General features: G+C 42.3%; 1 protein-coding gene across 3 annotated transcripts in view; it reads left to right on the top strand.

The window, feature by feature from the left end:
* shank3a (SH3 and multiple ankyrin repeat domains 3a) overlaps positions 1 to 24,683 on the top strand; it is a 284,296-nt gene that overhangs the window by 179,193 nt on the left and 80,420 nt on the right. For 2 of the 3 annotated variants that reach the window (XM_078167968.1, XM_078167970.1), the window contains 6 exons: positions 3,742 to 3,819; positions 4,456 to 4,522; positions 5,356 to 5,585; positions 5,795 to 5,964; positions 20,079 to 20,260; positions 20,684 to 20,707. In XM_078167968.1, coding sequence (XP_078024094.1) covers positions 3,742 to 3,819; positions 4,456 to 4,522; positions 5,356 to 5,585; positions 5,795 to 5,964; positions 20,079 to 20,260; positions 20,684 to 20,707 — 751 coding nt within the window. The remainder of the gene's footprint in view (positions 1 to 3,741; positions 3,820 to 4,455; positions 4,523 to 5,355; positions 5,586 to 5,794; positions 5,965 to 20,078; positions 20,261 to 20,683; positions 20,708 to 24,683) is intronic. The other variant, XM_078167969.1, reaches the window with a different exon arrangement.

Below are 24,683 nucleotides of genomic sequence, written 5' to 3'. Positions count from 1 at the left end.
ATATCGACCCTCAGCCAGCCAGCACATGGACACATAACCATGTCTATCAATCTACGATTGGGCTTTTTATGCCAGAGGGGCTTGTGCTCATTTACACACAAAACAATATATGGCAATGCTCTGAAACACAGGAGAGAGAAATGTGTGGTTGTAAACTACCGAGGATGTCTGTTTTGTGCTTGTTATGATGGGTTCCTTGTATTAAATACATTTCAGCCTTCTTTTGATTCCCACACATGCTGCTTTTAGTTATATTTGAATCAATGTTTTGCCAACGGGCCCTTTGACAATAACAATTATCTTGCTTACCTCACTTGCAAACATTCATGAGTACGTTTGTATGTGGCGTGTTTAGGTCTCTTTGTGCCTGTTTTCTCTTTTCCTGCTCCCTCTTTGTGTTTACAGTAATTGAAAGGGCTGTTTGGTACGACATAAAGTTTTTACAGCACTATAAATTCAAGTCTGACTAACAATGTATATCAGCACATTTTTTCCTCGAAATGTGTTTTTACTTGTGTAAAGTACTTGTCTACAACATTACTGAGAGATAATGTTAAACCTTACAGCTGTTGTGGTGTCAGCGTTACATACAAGTTGGAAGACCCGATTTCTGCAGAGCTGAGGCTTTGTGTGTTTTGTTCTGGCGTTTTTCACAGAGCTGAACAACTACTGTTTTACAAATTCAGGTTTGTTGTGCTTTGGGTGAAATGTTTCCAGATTGGTATTGTGTAATGTGGATACACTGTTTTCAGTTATGTCTTAAAGCCTAGTTTCATAGTTATAATGGGAAAGCATGTCTTTAAGTAGGTTCACATTTGCAGTTAGTGCTGGATAATACACCGATCAGCCAAAACATTAAAACCAGTAGTGGGTGAAGTGAGTAACATTGATCATTTTGTTACAATGCAATGTTCTGCTGGAAGACCTTTGGTCATGGCATTCATATGGATGCCACTTGACACCCTCCACCCACCCAAACACCACTGTGGGCTAAGTAACCCCCCCCCCCCCCCCCCCTTTTCTCTACATTCATCATTAGCGAGGACCTTAGAATGAATCACCTGTTTGTATCGGTGTACAAGCATCAAGTGTTTGCTGTCAAGGTGGAAACTAAAATCCTTTGTTGCCAATGAACTGACTAATTGTTGCACCAGCCTCACGTAACTTTAAAGTCACCTAAGAATCCGAACAGTGCTGGCTTGAAACTGTGTGAATAGGACCTGACTTTTAGCAAGAGCATTCCTTTAATATCTGTAGGTATTTACTATGCTTCATATGTATTTGCTGGAATTATTCTGCATGCCTAATAATATTCTTTTGGCTTGAATCATGATGAATCAAGTGTTTGTTTGACATTCCTTTCTTTAGTCTGAGACTAAAACTCTCAAGTTGGCACTGAATTTGCGTTTGTGCTGTCAGGATGGGTCCTCTAGTTCCAGCAGTTCAGAGATCCGTTCTCACCTCATCTTGAGCTGTCCCAGACGCTACCACAGTTTTCAAACATGCTTGATTTTCTCTCAGCCAAAAACTGGGTGTGCTTGTTATTGGGACGCCTTGGTGACAAGTCTGAGACAAGACAAAAGCAGTATTTAATAAGAGCGCACAGGAAAGAGGCTGCAGACACACATACACACAAAATTAGTTGCAATGATAAGAGCTTCATCTGGGATGAAAATGAGATGTACTGACATATTAATACACATTAAAGACACACAAAAAGTACAAACCATCCCAACTGTTGGAGATAATGACAGAGATGGGTTGGATGCAGCAGAGCAGGATGCCCAGTAGCTCTTAGTGCAGCAGGTGGAGGTGAGATGGGTGCTGATATATTTGAAGAATCAGCACAGCACTGAATGAAATGCAGTAAAAATACAATAAGAGTTCAGTTGCAGACTGTAGTGCTATTACAATTATTTAAATGGCAAGTTCAAATTAAAGTTTATCACAACGCAAACCACAACCCCTCGGCAGTATGATTGCTTTTACAATCAGACGGAGGACATTTAATATATTTTCCTCTAATTATTACCAAGAATCGTTTTTTAGTTTATTTTTAGTGAACTTTGTCGCTCTCTAGGTAATTGTGTAGTGCGTTCCCTTTACTGTTTGTCTGATGGTATTGATTTCCTGTGGATTAATTCATATTTCCCTTCTCAGCTATAACCTTTTCTTGTGTCTTGTGTATATCCATTCTGTGATATTTTTACACCTGCTCTTGTGTTTGATACATACACCATATTTCTGGGGAAGAATGCATCACATGTGTACTTAAAAACTACAACAATCTGCCCCACAGTGACCTTTCACGTGATTTACTTTCAGTAATGCAATTATTGATTTCTGCGTTCTTGGATGTTCTCCAAGTGGTATCATAATAATTATAGTACCAATTATAATCTCATAATAAGTTGTGTAGTTTCTGCACCCTTGTGTCAACAAGACAACAGTCTGGGAGAAAAGAAATGACGTTAGGTGTCAGCTGCGCAGCAATTTAGAGATCTCAAAACTCATGTTGTCTGCATGTGACTTAGGGAGTGTACATGTGTGTAAGACAGAGAGAGAAAGAGCAGTGTTAACACAGCAGAGGGAGTTTTACTAATTTCTTTGCTCTAATTATAGCTGTGCAAACATGGCCATGCAATCGCTGCCTATACAACACTGCTGTTAAAAAAGGTGTCCATAGAGATAACCTTTCAATACCTCATCATGAAGTGTCAATTTATTCACCCCTAACCTTTATAATCATCTCATGTCAGGTAGGCTCTGGAGATGACCATGTGCACAGTACAAGCATTTCTCATGAGGCACCCTTGATTATTCTACACTCCCACTAAAGCTTGTGATGCTGCCTCTGGCTCAGATTGCAAAGCCTGTTCATAACTATATTCTACATGATATTTGGCTTTTATTAACCAAATCATGTCCAAAATATAGGAAATTTTGTTTATCTAACTTTCTTTTATGTTGTTGCAAGTTTGCACTGTACATTTGTTATGTTTTATATTATATCATTTCTAACGTGACGTTCATCTTCATTCATTCATCTTCTAACCGCTTCATCCTCTTGAGGGTCGCGGGGGGCTGGAGCCTATCCCAGCTGACATCGGGCAAGAGGCAGGGTACACCCTGGACAGGTCGCCAGACTATCGCAGGGCTGACACATAGAGACAGACAACATTCACACCTATGGACAATTTAGAGTTATCAATTAACCTAGTCCTCAATCTGCATGTCTTTGGACTGTGGGAGGAAGCCGGAGTGCCTGGAGAGAACCCACGCTGACATGGGGAGACATGCAGACTCCGCACAGAAGGGCTCCCACACCCGGGATCGAACCGGCAACCTTCTTGCTGTGAGGCGACAGTGCTAACCACCACACCACCGTGCCGCCCTCTAAAGTGACATATTTAGGGTTATATGTATGAGCTGATTTTATCATTGGGAGGTGAAGGGGATGGTGGATGGTGTGACAACAACACACAATAAAACCGGTTGTCTTTTAGCGAGCCATTGCTGCAATTCTGGTACCAAAACCAGATATTTTAGGCCAAATCATGATTTTTTTTAAAAATGTGAAGTTTTCATACATCTGCTACATAATATTGTACACATGTTACATAGCTGTGCTTCACAGAAACGTACAATGCCAACATTTATTGTGGTGGTTGGGTTGGTAAAATCAAATAAGATGACATTTAAAAGTCCTGGTCAAACACACATCTCTCTGTTGTCATTCAGGATAGCTGTGCACGAGTTCTCCTGTTCCGGGGGGCCAATAAAGAGATCAAGAACTACAACAGCCAGACCGCCTTTCAGGTATGTGTGGTATCCGAGAACCACCGCATGTTGTGTATCATCCTACCTTACATCTTTGACATGTTGGATCAGAATGGATTGAATGACTTCACCCTAACTGGACACTGTGCACTACACTTGTTTTTATGTTGATGTTTTGTTTTAATGATGTCTTTTATCTTATACACTCTGTAAGGTGACCTTGGGTGACTTGAAAGACGTCTCCAAATAAAATGTATTATTATTACTTGTCTTACACAGCCTAGTGCTGCTATATTGAGTATACTGATAGCTATTAAAAACGTAAGCAGTGTAAAGGCACCAATCTCAATCTGTGTCTGAATTCCAGCTTTCTGGTTGATGAAATCCATGTGAAATTGACACTGATACAGATTTCCTGTGCAGATCAAAGTTAATTTGTTTGTACACAAGGCAGGCTGGTCCACACAGTGCCCAGAACATGCCACATATACAGAGTTTATGCATCTGCCACAACAAAGGACTGAATGTATGAAACATTTATAAGGAGAGTGAGTGAAAAAGGGATGTATTTCTATTCATTTTCCACAGAATTAAAATTTGCTGTTACCTACTTTCCATCACTTGTGTGTTTACCCTTTTCACTCTGATTTATTCCTCTCTTTTCCACTCCTCCAGGTGGCTATTATAGCAGGAAACTTTGATCTGGCTGAAATCATAAAGGTCCACAAAGCATCAGATGTTGGTAAGTTGACAGCAGTGGTGGTATATCACCAGACTACCTCAGCATTTTATAGGTTTAAACATGAATATGGTGTCAGGGAGACAGACTGAAGAATGGCTGAGCACAGATAGTGGAGGAGTTCAGGGAAAGTGATTACAGGTTATATACAGAGGTGTGGGGAAATGAAGGAAAGGAAATGGAAATATAAATGATGTGGAGAAGGTTTATTGGATCCCTGCTGAGTTGAGCAGTTTCTCTGTGGCATGTACATACAGGAAAACTCTGCCATCTAGTGAAGAAAGGATGTAATTCCCTAATTTTTACATTGTGAAATTTGTTATTCACATATTTTATCCCTTTAAATAATTAACATGTTAAAATATGAGTCACATGTAATGTTTGGAATATGTGGTTCATTCATTTTAAATAATAATTTTGCCACTCCATTATTACACTATAGATAAACTCTATTCATTTATATATACTGCATATTTATCTAGAATATTAAAAGTGTAATTAATATGATTCAGAAGGCACAACTGGGATTCAATAATATCATCTTCAAGGCTTTGCTGCAGTACCAGATCCACTGTATCACTTGATCCTTGTGTAAGTGTTTGCATATAGTTTATAGCTGTGTAAATATATTGCAAATGAAATGTAATCACAGCCTGCTGTCAGATTAGGAAGACTTAGTAACAGGCTTTAAACAAATTTGAGTGACCTTGAGCTGTGTGGAGTTGCAGTTATTTCCCTGTTAAAACATCCTGGTCATTGTGCTCCCTACAGTAGCTCCACATGATATAGTGAGTCTGTTAAGAGGTGCTCTTGGCTACATGTGTCTCTTCTCTCAGTGCCTTTCAGGGAGACCCCTTCCTACACAAACCGTCGACGTGTGACGCCAGGCACCCTGCCCTCGCCACGGTCCTTGCTCCGCTCTGCGAGTGACAACAACCTGAATGGCGACCACGATCACATCCATGTTCAGGCCCCCAGAGAAATTCGTGGCCGTCAGGGTCACTCCCCTGTCCCCTCACTGCGCAGTCTGCCAGCTCTTGGGCAGCAGCACAGCAGCCTCGGAGAGGTAAGATGGAGCTAGTGATGGGCTGTGCGTGCGTGTCTTATATCTTAATGTGTGTGTTCGCATTTTAACATGAAATTCAGAGTAGATAACACAAGTGAAGGAAAAAAGGAGAATGACAGTTTGACATAATGTTCCATACCTGAGATGATAAGATGATTGTACACTACACATTGTTTTACACGTGCACATCATACTCTGCTTTTTGTCAGAGTCGTCATGGAGAGATCCCTGACAGCAGTCTCCAGAGTACAGGCAGCTCCAGATCCTCCCATTCCCGCTCGCCTTCGCTACATCACATGCATGAAGACGACAAGCCAGTTCCCAGAAGGTCCCACAGCCATGGCTACCCTCATGGACACGGCCATCGCGGAAGACTCAGGTCTGTAGGATTTTGTTTGACCTCAGCTGAAACTCATTTCTTATTTCTAGTAACTACTCAGTTAAATGAGTTTTGATAGAGCTTTGTAAACAAACCAATCTCTCTCTTCCTGCTCCTAATTCAAATCTTACACTTACCATTTTTGGCAGATAGTCACTTTAAATAGATGATCTGTGATTGGCCCTGTGATTAAGCACCTACTTTGATATTTAAACTAAATTTCAAAAAGCAAAAAGCCCCTTGTGATGTGTCTGAATCACTTGTTAGTCATCGGGCAGCCTTCTGCATCTCATTCCATCTGCTACCGTCTGCTACTGGTGATAAACATGACATAACATCAATCAGTGCAAAATCTTGTTTATTTATTCATGCACCAATCCCAGGCACACATGAAAGTTGTTTTTCCGCTGAAACTGTACTTGCAACCTCCCCGGAAAAGTCATCTGTAAAAAGCAATTGAATATGAAAATGTATGGATTTAAAGTGGCTGACTGAAACAGCGATCAGTATGAGGTCTGTTATAATTGCATTTGGTTTTGCTGTTGTGTGGCCCGCGCTCCTGTCAGGGTATGAGGGCAACGGTCAGCAGCATAGTGTGTGTCTGGCATAGACAACAACCCTGTTTATGTAACAAGCGAGGCTGAAATACAGCATTTGTCCTGCTGGGAGGACAGAGGGCAAATAACATGCTTCAAATCTCTGTGTGTGTTCGTATGCGTATAGCCATGTGCACATGGCTGTGTGCATGGGTGCTTGCACAATTCAGAGACAGACAGATGGAAAGCGGCTAATAATGATCACCATGGGGACCAATTGAAGGCTGCCAAGCTGTGAATGTGTTTGTATGTCAGTTTGTGGGAGAGAGAGAGAGAGATTGAGAGACAGAGGATACATTCTGAAATTAGAGCTATGAGTAATGTCAGGACGGACCACTCGGTTCAAAACAGCTTGTCACTCGATTGATACATAAATCCAGAGACGTAGTTGTGCTGCTGGGGTGCTGGAACAAATCTCCTCCCTTGTACACTGAACCATTAGACAAACTGCACAGTAAACCAGGGCTCTGATCACATCTCAGAGCGGTAGATTTAAGTGGTTTACTGACACTTGGTTTGTTAAGCTTTTTATTATGATCATATGTCAGAGCAAGATCACCTACGTACTGCACACACTTAATGTGATTCCTGGATGCCACACACCGTGTATGTGTTTGTGTGAAACAGTCTGATGTCTGACAGGGGAATTGCATTACAGACACAGCTCCAGCCGTATTCCCCACTCCCTCTAATACTCTCCTGTCACTTTACTCCATCCATCAAAGGCTCTCTCCCCCTCTCTACCTCTCATTCTGTCATTCATACACACACACACACGCAAACACGTACACACGTACACATGTACACACTTCCATTAATCTACTGTATGGTTTGCAGCCAGACAGCAGTCAACATCCTTTATTAAATCATGCAACATGCACATATCACCCCGCACAGAAACTAAAGCTCGTAAGGACTAAGTTGCATAGGCATTGTTTCCACACGCTTAAATCGAATTACATGAAATGAATTTAGTTCATTAATAAATTCACACTGGAGTGTTTACCCGCCCTCTTATCTTTCTATGAAATGTGAAGAAACTAACTCCTGATATATCTGGCATGCATCTATTGCTCTGTCACTGTGCTCATTTTGTACAAGGCTGATGAGCCAGAGCGCGAAGAAAGGGAAAAAGAAAAAGGAGGATAGTAAGTTTAGTATGTCCGCTGTGTCCTGGCCTAAATGGCCTTCTGTACACAGGGAGTAAAGACCTTGTTCTTCAGTGTGCATTACCCTTACACCAAGTATTAAAGTGAGGTGAATGTATAAAAAGCCCAAAACGAGCAGCTGGTCTCCATGGCCAGAACTTGCACCCAAGTGAGACTGATGCTGTCCTTGAATATTTTCCCTCTAATATTTCTCCCTCCCTCTCTCTCTGTTTCTCTCTTTGACCTTCTGTTTATGCCCATGGTAACTCTAGAGGCATTATGGGTACCAGGGGAGTGTGAAATTAGCTTGGCCGGTCAACAGCCCGCCCAACGGCAGACTCCAGCAAGTTCCTGTGGTACTCACCATCACTTCCTCCTCGGTGCACGTGTGCAGTGCTGCCAGGGTTCAATAGCTTTGCCAGGCTTCAGCAAAAAGTTTATATGGAGATAATAGAGAGGATAGAGTTAGGTCAGAGTGGCTTATTAAGACTAGATCACAAAAGAAAAACAAAGCTCCCCAAGACAGATTAAAGCACCGAAGTGTGCTAAAAACAGTCTCTCCAGCTGACGAGGTTGACAGTTTAATAAGACATGACACTGGGTGATGATATGATAACATAGCAAAATTGTATTTAAAACAAATTTGTCTGTGTCATGAGAGGTTAATTGGCTACTTACCATGATGTGCTGTCAATACAAAGAGATAATATATCATCAAGAGGACACTGTCTTGACAGTGTCAGATATTGTGATTTTGTGCTGTGTACCTTAGGACCTAGTTATCAGTCTTGGATTGGAAGAAAAGCTCTGAAGCTGCCAGATTGACAGATATCATTTTACTGAGCAGAGGATACCAACTATCATCTTTTCCATTTCCAGTGTGTTGCTCTTGTTTCATTTGTTTTACAACAGCCTTGAATGGGAGAACACTTGGGCAAGAGATGGATATGTAAGGTTTTTCCATGGAAGCTGTCACATCAGGGACCTGGGTGTGGATCCGTGTACACTTGACCAAAAAGTCCAGTTTGTTCTATCATTGTGAAAACTGTGAACTGTACTGGAAAGAATTTATTATTATTATTAATAGGATAGCCCTTTGAGATGTAGCATCTCATTTTCAAGGGGGTCCTAAAGTGCCTAAACCCGTGCGCAGTACGTCGATCCATGTCCGAACCCACTTTAAAAGGTGGTCTCTAGAACAGTTCATGTAGCCTGGTGAAACCATCCTAATCTCGCAAGCTCATATTCTATTTCGCTCCGCAAATCAGTCTGGCCATGCAATCATAAAGGCGCATTCTGGCATCGGTTAAAGCTTACCGGGCCAATCACAACAGTTTATTACTTTGGGGTGGGTTATTTGAAATCACGTCATCAGAATAGGAGGGACAAGGAGCGGAGTGAATGCATTTCGTAAACAACCAACATGGCTACTGATTTTGAAACTGCAATGGTAAATGTGTTGAAAGAACTGGAATGTATATTTTCTTTAAAAGCAGAACAAACGGCTGCACTGAAAACTTTTATTGAAAAAAAGATGCATTTGCCGTCCTTCCTACGGGGTTTGGTAAAAGTTTAATTTACCAACTGGCTCCGGTGATTGGGAAAAAGATGTGACTAAGTGAAAACCCAGTGGCTATTGTTGTTTCTCCGTTAGTTGCTCTCATGGAGGAGCAGGTCAGGGAAGCGACCAAGCTGGGAATCACAGCAATGCAACTCGGAGTCCACAGTGAGGAGGAAATCTGCAAAGATGGCAGCACTCTTTCCCAGACATCATCACAGCTCATCTCCGCTGCAGCTTGCTGGTCTGTTTACAGTGGCGTTGTGCTAGCCTACGTTACACTTTTTGTTTACTCTGATTGGTTTTCCGTCTTTCCAGTTGCGTGAAGGGGCACTTTGAGTGACAGCCGTTGATACCGCCTCTTGGGAATAGAGGAAATGTACACTCCAGACCCATTCGCATTTTGCGAATTGGAATCGAGTATAGTTTGCATCAGGTGTGAAAACCAACCATACCAAAACATAGAATTGGAATGCCATCTAAAGGAGCAGCGTGTAAGATTCATAGGATTTAGTGGCATCTAGTGGTGCGGACTGCAGATTGCAACCAGCTGAAACTCTCGGTTAGAGTTCCTTCAGTTTTCATTGTTAAGGAAGTTTTTACTGGGAGCCGTATTATCCGCAGAGGTCTGTCCAAAACAAAAGACCCAGGTGTTCAAAACCAGTAAAAACATTGAATAAGGCAGTTTTGTGTTACAAATCAGTGTTTCTCTGACCCTGTTTGGCTTGTTGCAGACGGGCCACTGGCCCAACACCTGCTAATATGTGCTCACCTTTTTGCTCTGACAACTTAAGAACTAGACATTCAGGAGGTTTTATTGGGAGATGAATTTTCTGCAGAGGTCTGTTCCTCTCTAAAACAAACAGCCCTGATGATTTAAACTGGTAAAAACACTGAATAAAGCAGTTTCACGTTATAAATGTTTTTCCAGTGCTGCTAGTAGCAGAGGGGGTAGTAACTACGGTGGCTGATGGGAAGATGCAGAATTGTAGGTGGCCCTGTCTCGAGCCCATGTTTGGTTTGTCCATTCTAGGCTACTGTAGAAACAACAAAATAGACTCTGTGGACGAGGGCACGCTGCCTATGTAGCTGATTCTAAAGTAACAAAAACACAACACATCTTATTTTCAGGTGATTATACACTACAGAAAATGTACCCACTTCATACCATTTCTGCCAATATATCCCCCTAAATCCTACACACTAGACCTTTAACACAAGTACCAACTGGCAAGTAGAGTTGCAAAGGCATCTCTCAGCTCCACTGGAGATCTCCTCCGAAATCTGCATATGCATGTAGCACACGCCGCTCTCTTAACTGCATGGCAGTGGGTGATAAAGAAGGGTCAAAAGATCATTCTTGACATTGACTCTAAAGTATTAACCATAGGCATAATGTAAAGGTTGACTCCATCGTATGGACTCGGGATCCTGCGATTGGCGCTCTTTTCTACACTGTTGCCATAACATAAACAAGTGTCAATGACGTAGAAGATGATACAAGTGTACTCTAATATGGAACAACATTACTAATGTGAAAGCTGAGCACTGAGGGAGTGGATAAAGGGGGCAATCATACTTTGACACGGTCCGAATCAATTGTACCTAATATGAAAACACCCTAAGAGTCGAGTTCATTAAAGCACCGCTAGCACAGGTTCTGTGAAATGCACACCCAGCCAGGCCATTGGTTGGACAAAATGTTTGAATGTCAGGATAAGCTCCTGCTATCCTTTATCTGAATAGAGTTGGAGGAGATTTGGACACATGGGGCCAAATCCTCACTTCAAATTAAGATTCAGTCACACAAAATTACTTGAAACATGTTGCCATGTAAGGTTGTTTTGGTAGCTTGTGATTTCAACGAGCAAGAAACTGTGTCATTACCTGCTGATGTTCTGTATTTTGACCCCTCATGTGATTTATAATGACATCCCTACAGGGGGCTGTCCCGTTCCCTTCACCTCTTAATTCTTTGTTTGTTGCAGTTCTCCTCACCTCTTTTTGACCCCACATCCCTCTCTCTTTCTTTGCATTAGTCACACCAGTGGCTGTTGGTGTGTAGATTATCCATGGCGCGTTTACACAGCCAAAGGGGCTGAGCTGCACTGAGAAGAAAAGAGGACAGGCATAGGGAGGAAGAGGAGGAGGAGATGAAGAGCTCAGCTTCCTCTGCTTTACCTGTGGCTTTACCTGAAATGAGGACACAGTAGCATTGGCCTGTGCTCATCATAATTCATGTCAGAGGGTGGTGCTGATAGGCTAAACGTTTTTTTTTTTCTATCCTTTATCTTTGTTTAAAACACTGATGCCGTCTGCACTGGCCTGGCCGCACACATTAAACCAACAATACAGATGATTTAATGTGTGTGCGTGTTTGCTACTTCTCAAATCAAGAGCAGTTCAGAAATTAACAAAATGTGCGTCTGATTCCAAGTATTAAAAAGAATGCATTAACAAATGTGGATGTGGTTTACAAAGCAGAGGCTCCTCCAATTGTGGTGACTGCCAGTAACTGCAGGCACAGTAGCTTTGGTGCCTTAACTACTCTTTAGCATCTTGTGTCACTCATTCTGGTATGGGTCGTGGTAATAGTAGTATAACATGGCAGTCTTGATGCCCCTCTTGCCAGCCACATCCTCAAGCTCTTCCTTTGGGATTCTTAGGCGTTCCCAGTCCAGATCGGATATGTAATCCATCCAGCATTTTACATGTCTGCCCTGGGATCTCTTCAGGTTTGATGTGCCCCGGAGGTTTTACTTTTTGCTCCCTCTAAGCTCTTGAACATGTCCCTTAGGGTGAGACCCTGCAAAGGAAACTCATTTTGCCTCCTCCTATCCATGATCTTCTTCTGTCTGTCAGTTCCCAGAGCTTATGACCATAGGTGGTGGTTGGAGGGTAAGTCACCTGAGAGCCTCGCCTTTAGGCTCTGATCTCTCTTTACCGTGACAGTACAGTACAACACCTACATCACTGCAGGCGCCATATCGACACACCTGTCAATCTCAGATTCTGTCTTTCTCTTGCTCATGAACAAGACCATAAGATTCGTAAAAATTCCCTCAGTTTGGTTGGGCGTGAGATGTTTATGACTCACTTAGAGCTGTATTTGAGCACTGTATGGCTCAGAGCAAGCTTCCCCATATTCCCTCCACACACCCACAACACACCCTCAAGGACCTTGTCAGAAGCCTTCTTCAAGTCCATAAAGCACTTGGAGCCTTTAGGAGCCTCTTCAAATGTCTGTAGACATTGGCCCTGTTGCTAAACATAAACATGGCCTTCCCTGTTTAAATAAAAGTTATGATAAAAATGGATAAGTGGTGTACCAACTATCCAAACCATGAGATTAGAGTAATATATTAGAAATGAAAAAATGTAGTAGGGAACACTTCTTTTACACCATACAATACTACTAATGCAGTGCATCGGGACAAATTGTACACACAGAAAAGTGTAGAGCACGTATTTTAGTGTAGGTGAATTTTGCACTTGAAAACGATGCCCAAGCATACAAATGTTGTCAGTATGGGATAAGTGGTTTGTTTATCCTCCCCTTTTTAAAATTGAGGTGGAGTTTAGGGTTATGTGTTGATCACACCAATTGACCCTTTCTTCTAATTTCGCTTAATGATGGAGCCTCTGCGAAGCATAAGCTGTCCATGTACAAACAGATTTGCTGTTCCTGACCCTAATATGTTCTGCCCAATGAATCCACATTCTACTTCCACCTTGATAGCCATAAACACTCCCACATCGCGCAAGGAAGAATGAGAGAGCATATATTCATTCAAGTGCAGCAAAGCAAGGACATACTGATGATCATTAGGATGCAAAATGTGATGCTGATGATGACTTTGTTTATAATGTGCTCATCTCACCTTAGAGAGCTGGGCTATTTGAGGAAAAAAGCCATTTACCTGAGGAGCCAGGGCAGTCATGTGAGAAAATGCTACACTGAAGCTGCTTATTCCGATAGTATCTGTGTAAATGGCATTTTTTGACATTTGCAGTTGCATCTTCAGCGTTATGTAGGCAGTTCATAGATTTTGACTTCCAAACTGAGGAGGAGCAGGACTCATTATTGAGCTGTTCAAATGTTAACTTGTCGTTTAGTGGTCTCATTGATCCTAATCAAGCATCAGATAGCTGGAGTGCCCAGGTTATTGTCTTAAGACCTCTGATAAGGGCCACTTATCTGGAATAATCTCAAGTTGGGTCCAAATGCAAAACCACAGATAAAGGGGTAAAAGGCACGTAATGAATGAGACAATAGTGTTTGCTCTTGATTTTGCACAAAATGTAACTCAAAACCTCATCATCATTGTTTGTTATTGGTTGCTTGTGCAATTTACAGTTAAGGATATATTTACAGACACTTTCTCGGTTCTTCCCATTCTGACTCCTGCTATAAAAACCAAATGACTTTTTGGTAAAACCAAACAACAAAATGTTTCAAAGATACAGTCATTAGCATTTATACGACATCTTCACAAAGGTTGAAACCATAGACCATACCAAACCATAGAGTCTCAAAGCCTGTTAAACGTGTTTATGAGCAGACACTTAATGCCACGCAGATTGCTAATGCGCTATCCTGATTTTAGACATTACTGTTACCCCATTACGCTGCATTTCTATCTTCTGACATTGCTTCCATCTAATCAGTTTCACTTGGGGAAGGGTATTCGATTTTCCCTAACCAATCAGTAGAGACCAATGTTTCCGCCTGACTGTGACATCATTATAAGTCCCCAGTGATGCGCTCCCATGCCAACATACCTGTTTTGCTCAGGTTTTAAGAGTGGAGTGGAGGAAAGTAAAACAAGCTGCGATGTCATGCAATATTAAGAAGACATGTCAATTTAGAACAGCCTCGATGGCAGTATCTATCATGTCCACAGCGCTTGCCACTGTTGTTATTACTCCTCATGGGTGCCGGCACACCGCTTCACAGCATTGTAAGGATTTAAATTCGGGCTTCAAACGGAGGCACCAAAATGTTGGAAACATAAATATTAGGTCTCACCAAGGGACACCAAATATGTAGGGATTTAATTGGCTATCAGAAATGATTAATAATCATTATTAATAATTAATAATTATGTTAAATAATGTGACTTAATTAACATTAAATCACCTCGTGGGGCACCATTCCCGTAAAGGGAAAAATGATAGCCAGTTAAAGATATCAGTCTCATAAAACAGGCTAAACTATTAATTTGGAGTTTGATTAATAATTAAATTAATGATAACAACCAAAATTAACGGTAATGCCTGAAGGATTTCGGAGTTCTAGACGCAGCAGAGGTTGACTATTCATTCACTCTTGTGCAACATTAAACAGACAGCAGGTATGATTCCAAAGAATTATATTTATTCACAAACTAGCAAAGCAAACCAAAGCACACAAATTCTAACTACCTATATACAAGCTTGGTGTGTATATGTGTGTGTGTGTGTGCGAGAGAGAAAAGAGAAAGACAAAGGCGGGTGTGGTGATCAAAAAGCCGTTTGGCCTACAAAACAAAATGGCTGACAACACGGAACTACAAGATGGCCGAATCAAAGCTGGCTTCAGGTCGGGGGAGGTGTTTGTCTGACCGTGTGGTCAGGACAAAGACAAAGGAAAAGAAGCGGGAACTTTGAGATGCCTGTTTGGGTGTAGCTCTGTTGAAAGCCTATTTGTTCATGAGTCTATGTGAATGTGATTTGTGTTGCAAACGGTCTGGATTAGTGCAGAGATTGTTTAGTGTGTGCAAGAATCCGTTTGTGAACAGTATTAGCAAACTAAACAGTTAGCTTTGGCGAAGCCAACTAATCTGTGACCTAACTGCAAACTATCACAACAATAACTCAGTAAACAGCATCAAATCACATACAACAAGTTAAACAGTCTTGCTTAGCCTGTAAAGCTGTGATAAGCTATGCCCAGTTGTTACGTTACCGATCCTTGAATGGATGGGAGAAAGAGTCACTTGGTGGTGTACTGCTTTGTTAGCCGGCAGAAGAAGGCTGGGAAGATGGTTCCAGGTGCAGTCTTTGTTGTGTCCTTTGTTCCAAAGGTGAAACTCCGAGGAAGCTGGTCGCTCAGGGTTTAGCAGAGTTAGATGCTGGGTGCTAACTCACTTAGTTCCTTGTTGCTGGAAAACTAGTTGCAAACCTTGTGTTTCCAAGAAAGTCTATGATCAGTTGCCCTCCCTTTAGTGGTTTGGGCTATGGAGCAAGGGTCTGGGCCTCTGTGCTGTTCCAGGCCCAGCTGGAAAAAGGTGTTAGCTGTTCAACAGCTGGAGCAAGACAGTTGTTGTAGCTCCAGGGCCAGAGAGAGATCTGTTGGAAGGGAGCACAGATCTACAGATGCCTGTGACATCAGAATCACATGTCACTGTAAAGGTCCTGTCCAATCAAGTTTTGGGACTTGAGTCTCACTGAGGTGTGAGGTGAGATCTCCTGAGGAGATGGGTGTCACATAGCTCTCTTTGTTTGGAGAACAAAGAGCATGCAGAGTAAAAAGCCTTTAAATCTCCAGTTTAGATTTTACCAAATGATAAATCATCTGTGGTCCTGTGAATCCCAACAACATTGAACAAGAGCTTGACAACTACGTTGGTCCCGCCCATGGCCTGATTGGCTAAGTGAGTCCACCCAAAGGGCTCATTAGTTGTTTTTTTATTTTAACCGAGAAACCATTGTTTCATGTAATGATGCCAGGCGAATAAATTCAAAGGTCTTGACCCAGGTTACCACAGACTTTGGCTCCAAAAGACATTACCAGTGCAAGATGGTGGCTGCCATATCCGGGATATTTTGGCTTCAGTTTTTGTATGATGAGGTGTAGACAGGTCCATCTTTATAGACAGTCATTGGTTGAAACCTCAACATGTTGTACACCATTAGTACCTACCTCAGGCCAGATAGGGTGCCAGTGGCTCGCCGAACATTTTCTAATTCACAATGAAAATAAATTGTTTCACAGTAGGGTTTTTTTCTTTTTTGTACTTTGAATGTAATAAGGTGCCAGAGTAAATTAGAAAAGCTTCTACATAGATCTTGTTTATCAAAAAATGTGCCAGGGGAGTGTCCCCCACCAGGCTTATTCTTTACACATTAATAGATATTTACTTATTTGCTGGCTCCTGGCCTCCTGTCATTTTGCAAAAGTGGCCCTAGAGCAAAGCGAGTTGAGTATCCCTGTTGTACCCTATTAAGGATCACATTAACGTTTGCAACTTATTTAGTCTGATATCCTTTTGTATGAAGAATTAAACAGTGTTTGGAGTCACGGTCACTGTGATCTGTGTAAACTGAATTAATACTACCTCATTCAGTAGCTTTGGTGCACTGTTTTTTTCACAGTGAGATTACATGAATGTGTGAAAGTAGAATACAGAGAGAAAATGGGACGCTGGGAAAATAATGCATATATTTTAATGTAAGTGATGACACATTGACTGATATAGAGATCCAGGTTTATATTATTGACTTATCAGTGCATTTGTTGGGTATATTTCCTTTCCTTTTATTGACTGTTGCCATCGTTACAGAGGCAGGGCTGGTGTCCAAGGAAACGACGGAGCTTTTGTAATAGACTGCATTAGAACTTTGTGTATATATGAGTGTGTACTTGTGTATGTGTGTGCATGTAATGGATCCTACATCTCTATCTTGTAGAAGCTACTTATAATGAGGCACAGTGAAAGAGACAGAAAGAGAAAAAAAGATGCAACAAAGCAAAATATGCAAGAAAATAAAGAAGCTGTTGTGTCGAATGTAGCACAAGTTTGCATATGAAAACAGTGAATCGTATCATCATGCAAAATTCATCAAGCGAGTGGCATGTTGAAAATTGTTACACTGATGCCTAAGTGATTTGTTGCTTTTGGAGAAAAACACAAATAAACATCATGCTGGAATGAAATTGATATATAAATCTAGTTTGGCTACTATTTCGTATCCAGTATTCAACAGGAATGCACGAACAACAAAAATAGGCACGAAACCTTTTCAAGAATATCAAGACACACAACTCAGAGCAAAGGCAAGAACACTGAGTATTTGTCATGTCCTTCTTTAGTGCAGATGAGAAATAAATTAGAAACCCTTGAACTGTTTTTTAAGCTTCCTGGTCACTATAACAACAAAGAAGAGTCTGCTCTTTGCTCTCATTTGGTCTAATTTCAAAGTGACTGTAGAAAGCTTTTTTGGTAGACCCTTCTAGTGGGCTGTTAAACCGTATTAAAGCCAGAGAGGATATGTAGTAATGAAGAAGTGCATATTACTAAAGAGAACTCGTGGGTGGACCATGATACTAATGCTTATAATGGTAGACTATATACAGTTAAAGAACATCTCGTATAAATGACTCTCAAGAGAGAAATTGTCCAGTCTAGCAAATACACTGTAAATGTAAAGAGAGCAGAAAATTTATTGTTGAAATGTAATAAAATTGATAAAAAGACATTTATGCGTATCAAATTTTACAGTTATGACTGTTTTAAAATTTATGATATCTGATCTATGGTGAGCCAAATGTCTTTCAGTATTTTTATCTAAAACCTTGAAGCACAGTCGCCAATTTAAGCCTTCTCCTGTGAAACACAAACAGGTCGTTAAAGACGAGAAGAGAGCAGGAATCATCTCCACCCCCTCCCCTCTGTCTGACACATAGATATCATGTCAACCCAACCGTCATCAGCTCAACTGCAGGGAACAGCTGAGGTTAAACTGTGTGCATAACCTCACAGTAGGTGTATGGTGTGGCGGAGGTGTTTGAGTGGAGAAGGTAGATTTGAGTCACTGTAATACATATCCTTTAAGGGATCTAATTTTTTTTGGCTCTCTTTGTCACTTTGACACAGCCTCATTTCCCTGCTTCTCCAGCCCTCCCTCATCTCAGCTGTGTGTGCTGCTGATGTTCAGCGCCGGGGCGCAGACATTAACATGCGGCAACCATCCCGGCCCCTCAGTCCCTGCGGTAATTGGAAAGCCGTCAGCAAGCCGTTGTTTCAATGGAGAGAGGGACAGAGAAAGGGAGGCTGTGTGAGATGGGGTGAGCAAGAGAAGCAATAGAGAGTTGGGGAGAGAAAGGGACAAACAAGGCTTGAAATGAGGAAAGGGGTAGATGGAAGAACAGCGAACGAAGGGGAAAGGGCATATGAGGCTAGAATCAGGTGAATGAAAGAACGGTGGTTATAAAGTAACTGATACAACATGCTGAGGGAGGAATGGCAAGAGACTGACAGAGGTTGAAAGGTGGATAAACAGGGACGAAGGGGTTAAGAGATTTTTAGTCTTTCAAGGAAATTTTGCAGAGATAGCATCAAAGTCCCAATTCAGTCAAGTTGTAATTCACACAAGCACACTCTAAAGCTGATTACACATAAACATCTGATTTCATTAAATACACTTCCTATTTATATATATGTATGTAATACATGTGTTGTTGCTTAAAAGAAAGCTTTGACGGCACAAGCAGCAAAATAATGCTGAACGCAACTTACATGGTGGTGGCAAAGTAGTGATGAATGAAGACTAGGCGGAGCTCTGCCGCTGCTGTATTAGAATTCACCGCCAGAGAGAGAGAGAGAAGGAAAGAGGGAGAGAGTGAAGATGCAATGCGAAGAAATGTTGAGAAGGAGAGGGATAAGAGGGTGAAATGGAAGCGAAAGAATGAGAGAAAGAAGGAGGGGATTCAAGGCAAAAGAAAAGAGGGAGGAGCAACAATTAAAACAAATGGGCTGGAGCTTTTTGCCCCCCGCCCCACTGCACACAAGCACACACACACATACACATACTCTCACAGCCTGCCTCAGGGAGCCATGGCGCATGCACGCTTGCAGGCAGACAGGCAGGAGGAGATCAATCGTGCTCTGGGACTGGTGTGTGTATGTGAGTGTCAGCGATGTGTTAGCAACATGCTGGCGGTGGCGTATGCCATGCTAGCGGAGGTGCAATGTTAGCAGGAGTGGAGGGGGCTGTCTGTGTATGTGCCTGTGTACACGGCTAGAATGCACATAGAGGGCTCGTGGTGTATGAGTGTGAGCGAGCCGTCAAAGGGGAGGGGAGCCACGGAGCGCAGCAGCAGCAGTAGCAGCAGCAGTAGCAGCAGCAGCATTGCCAGAGTGTGTGTGAGTGTGTGTGAGCGAGCGTGTGTGTGTGAGGGGTGGAGGGGAGAGGAGAGGCAGACGCGGCGGGACTCCCAGGAGAAGGAGCGGGAGTCGGGGAGCAGACCCAGCCTCTCTCCTCCACAGCAGGAGTACCAGGACCCAAGGACGAGGCAGGATCTGTAACCCAGCCTGGAGCAGCTGGAACTGGGGACACACAAGGATCTCTGTCCCTCTCTGGAGGGGGCTTCTTCTGGAGCCCCAACTCAGGATGTGTTTGCCTAAGGGGGGCTTCCAGACGGATCTGACAGACCCACACAGAGAAGGAAGCAGTGCAGTCCCTCTTATCGTTAAACATTTCTGCTTCTACCTCGGTTAGGATGCGGGGGAGAGGGGAAAGATAGAAGGAGAGGGTAAAAGGGAGCAAGAAGGATCTGTCTGTGCTATTAAAGAAGGAAGAGAGGGAATAAGAAGAGGAGGAGGGGGAGAGAGTGGTTGGGAGGAGTGTACTCTCCTCTCATGACTCTCCCATGGAACACTGACTGTTGATCAGCAGGCACTTGGACTTGTTTATGAATCCCTCCCTGGCCAGCATAACAACCAGGGGGTGTCACCAGGTTGCCGTCCCGCTGACGACCATGTCGGTGACCACGGGCTTCAGTTACCAGCTCCCTGGAATCACCACAGTAACATATGTGTTTGTTTACAGCCCTGGCTCAGTGCAGCGAGACCCAAGCCCCCCTCATCACACGCCCCCAGCACTGACGGGCCCCCGCGGGCCCAAACGGAAACTCTACAGTGCTGTCCCAGGACGTACTTTCATCGTGGTCAAGCCCTACACGCCACAGGGGGAGGGAGAGATTCAACTCAACCGTGGAGAGAGAGTCAAAGGTAGGTTGCCCTCTATGATATGTGTGTATGTGTTTTATTTCCTCCCTAAACCTAACACTGTAACTACTACTACTTCTTGACACTACTGCTGCTAATCTGTATTTCATCGCCACTAGTCACGTTTAGGATCTCCTGTAAGTTCATGGTTACATGTGGCTCTCATGACTGTCAGAGCAGACATACCTATGCTCTCATACTTGTCAGATACAAAGCACACCATTACTTCACTATGTTTTTGGCTGCAAAGCAGTTATGTAATCGCTCAACCTGGGAGTCATTTCAGTGTCGTATGAGCTTGACATTGTGAATTGTCATTTCATCCACTTTGTAAATGTGCTGTTTTCTGCTTTACACAGAGGGGCAGTGGCTTCGCTTTCATGTGTTTGTGTGTGTGCTTTTGTCTCCATTCATGCTTCACTCAAGACTATGACTGTAATGACGTAGAAGGTAAACTCCATACTATTCTTCTCACCCTGTATCTCTCCCACACACTTCAGTGTGTCAACCCTACACCCACAGTGTAGCAATTAGTCCCTGGCCCTGTTTGAATCCACTTGATTTATGTGTGCAATCTCAGTCTAAATCTGAGATTACTTCAAGGAGAGGGCATGCAAATTCAAACAGGTCCCGTGTGCTGTTGGTTGTTGGTATGCATACACACACTGTGTCCTTCTCCCTCTCTGAGAGTGCTTCCCCCTGAACGTATAACTGCTTTTCTCCCTCTTCTTATCACCTGTCCACAGACACCCAGCCTCACATTGACCCCACACCCTACATCCTGCCACTTCACATACATCACCATGGATCAAACCCACATTAGCCTAATGGAAACAGTTCCCTCATGTCCTCAGAAAGACTGGAGAGAGAGTGCGCGGCTGCACTCATGCTGAGACCCCTCATGTTCCTTTCAGATCTACAGAGGCACAGGAAGTACAGATTAAGGGTCAATTTGGAATTTCAATTTGGATTTTGTGCAAACAACCACAACACACACACACACACACACACACACACACACACACACACACGCAAACACTGTTATCTATCCCTCCTTCTTTCTCAGAAACATTCAGTAGTAAACAACACAAAAACACTATTTTAAACCACTGACGAGACCCCTTCTCTCCGCCTGGATACATATGGAAGAATTCTCACCCCTTCCTAGATGTTTTCTGTCGCCCAGCTTCTCTGACCTTTGAAACGTTCACCAGTAGACTTCGGCCTGTATGCTTTGATGCCTTGTCTTCAAAGTATCGTGCGTGTTTTATGGAAGTACTGCTCCCTTTTACACAGGAATTACTAAGATGATAAACAGTTCCAATTCAACAATTCAGACTCATGTTTTTGCTGAACAAAACCGAATGATACAGCATTGTTGGAAACGGTGATGCATACTGATGTTGACACAAATGTTAACGGAACTGTGATGACTCAACAGCAGCCAGTATGCCTCCATCTACTGAATGGATCTGTCGGTGCAGCTGAATCCATAACCCTGCCACTAATGTGAACACACAATGTTTTGCCGTTCTTTCATGTTGGCCATGCAGGAGACAAGCTTACAGTCGCATGGCTGCCAGCACCATGGCCCAGCCAAGTAAACCATCTGGCTGTGTTATGCAACACTGACCATCATAACCATTTCTGTGTTGCAGTCACTATGCTTTTTGAGTCCTGAGATATAAACTGAGAAATACGTCATTGATGTCAGCTGGTTGTCGAACATCTTAAAGCCCAGGCAGTTCAGGTTTGTTTTGGTAACCAAATTCTGTCTAGTCCAGTAGTCCGAGCATGCAGTCTTAGCAGGGAATGACCAGCCCTCCTGGTGCACACAGAGGCTAGGCCTGAGAAGCTACTCCCTTTAGGGATGGATGACCCTTGGTTTGATACATAATGCATTTCATCTAATCTGCATTCATAAATGGATGAGTTGCTAATAGTAATAGGGCTCATTTGCAATGTAGGACAAGAGGAGGTAAGGCAAGTGAAAGAGCGGGGTAATGATAGGAGGGTATGTTTCTTCATCTTTTCCTGTCTCACCTTCCTGATTAAGGTGACAAACAAATCAAAAACATGTACACCTTCAGGGACTTTGATTTACCCGGAGACTAGTTTTCGTGTGTGTGAATGTGCATATGTGAAGTAAATATCAACAGAATTGTTTGTACCCTGACACTAACTCTGATACTGCTCCAAACTAGAAATATGAGAGATAGATGAATAGATGAATCATGCTACTACCAGACTCAGAGATGAATAATTAGCCTCTTTCCCCTCCCCTGACCCCATAAACACACACACACACACACACACACACTCATACACTCATCTCTGTCTTCCTGTTAATGTCCTCACACCCTTGTTAATCACCAGCTGAAGCAGAGGAACATCTTTATGATGAGATCAGACTGGGTAAATCTCACTAAATGATCCGTCTATTTGTCTTTGTGACTGTCTGTGTGTGTGTGACGAGTGTTAGCATCCATGCTTACATAGGTAAGCATTAGCATATATGTCTATTAGCTCACCTGTTAGTAGGACAGATTTGTGGCCTGTTGAGGCAAGAAATATTGTATGCTGTACAGGGAAAGATGTGTCACACTGTGTAGTTTAATGAAGACCATTGATTTTGTTCTAATGGGAGACATAGTTTAGTTCACAGCAGTAGACTGGAGTCCATTCCTGGTCAAGTGTGATGATTGCTGTCCTTTTTTAATGCAAGATTTTTGAAGATGTAAGAATTGCACAATGTGTTTCTTTTTCTTTTTGTAGTGGCGGAAGACTATCTGGACTCAGATGGTAAATACAGCAGAGCCTTATAGTGAAACTTCCCATAGCGTTTTGTATGTAAAACCCACTGCTGACCTAACTGCTTCTATATCATTTCATGTCACTTGGACTTTTGTCTTAACATTCAAGTCTCAATATTGAGAGTATTGTTTGGCTTTACTTACTGCAAGATATTCATCACAATTTGAGTGGAAACGTTTCAAAATTTAATGAGAGCAAGCTGTTTAACCAGCCTCATTTTGCAGCTGAAGAGTGCTTTCAAATTTAAAACCCCATTTTAGGTAAACCGAAGGGTCTTCCTCAATTATTTATTGCTTTTTACACAGCATGTCTGTTTTCTTGCAGTGTACAGTAGCCAACCAATATTAAAAGCTAGTTATTTCCTGTTAAACATAAACGTTAGCAGAAATATAAAGGATGTAATCCATGCTCTAGCAGTATGGGGGTATGTTGACGTCAAAAGATTTGAGAGAGAACAAAACAAATTCTGAGCACTACTCAGTCTGCAGGTCAACTTTTAAGAGTGCACAGACGTATAAGAGCAAAAAGATTTGAGCGTGCAATCCTGATCATTTGCGCGGTAATTTCTGAGTCTGTTATCTCAATTTTCTCCAGCTGTTTTGGCAGCTTCTGAGCACCTGAGATGTGTGGTTCTGCACTTCAAGTTCAGCCAAATTCTGGCAATCCAACAGACCTTCTCCTAGTTTATTCATATGGGTATGTTGGATTTGTGCCACCCCACCTCATATTAGACTCATTAGATTTCTTAGGGCAGCATTCAGCTTGGAGGTCACAATGAGCCTCATTCATAAATTTTCCTTTATTAGTTTTAATATTTTTTTCTGTTAAGTATAAACGTACAAAATAAGTAAACCCAATATCTGGTTCAAAAAAGCACACTTGATAACACGGCCAATATGATATAAAGCCAGTAACTACTTTTAAATTAAATTGATGCTCAAAATTGCTGTGCTATAATGGCTTGAAAAATAGATAATGTGCCAACAAATTAAATTTGATTTTGGTCATTTAGTGTTAACAAATTTTGATTTTTGAGATAATACAAACACTAAATGCTGCTCTTAGTCTCTCTCTGGTGGTTAAAGAATGCCACTTTGCCAGCTTTTATGTTGAAAGTAAAAGAAAGGGTCTAAGAACATGACAAGTGTTGCACTTCCTGGTCAAATTAAACAGGTGACACTCTACTCTCAGTTTGACTCAGCTTAGTTTGACTGAATCCAGATGTACAGACTTTCCGGTACTTGCAGACTTGCAGACTTGCAGCCTTGCGCGTTCCTGGTAAGTCTGCGAGTGCTGAGGGCTGGCCAAATCCAGAATCCATCCGGTCTACAAGGGGCCTCGAGCAGACTTTCTGCAGACTTCAATAGAGTCCGCTTGGGGTGCAGACTTCACTAGAATTCACTGATTTAGTAACCCACAAATCAGTGCAATACAGATGTGATGTTGTAGATTTCCTATTACCTACTAAAAAAACAAAATGGACTATAATGAATCTGGTAAACAGTTACTATATTAAAACGTTAGCATAGTGCTGCAGCAATCACACTGTACGTGATTGTAGTTGGTGCTCAAACGTTTTTACAATAAAGAGTGAAACAGACTTGAAGCCTGT

This window comes from Epinephelus lanceolatus, chromosome 5 (assembly GCF_041903045.1).
Source record: "Epinephelus lanceolatus isolate andai-2023 chromosome 5, ASM4190304v1, whole genome shotgun sequence".
In the NCBI taxonomy this organism is placed as follows: domain Eukaryota; kingdom Metazoa; phylum Chordata; class Actinopteri; order Perciformes; family Serranidae; genus Epinephelus; species Epinephelus lanceolatus.
This window is presented reverse-complemented; position numbering and strand designations above follow the sequence as displayed.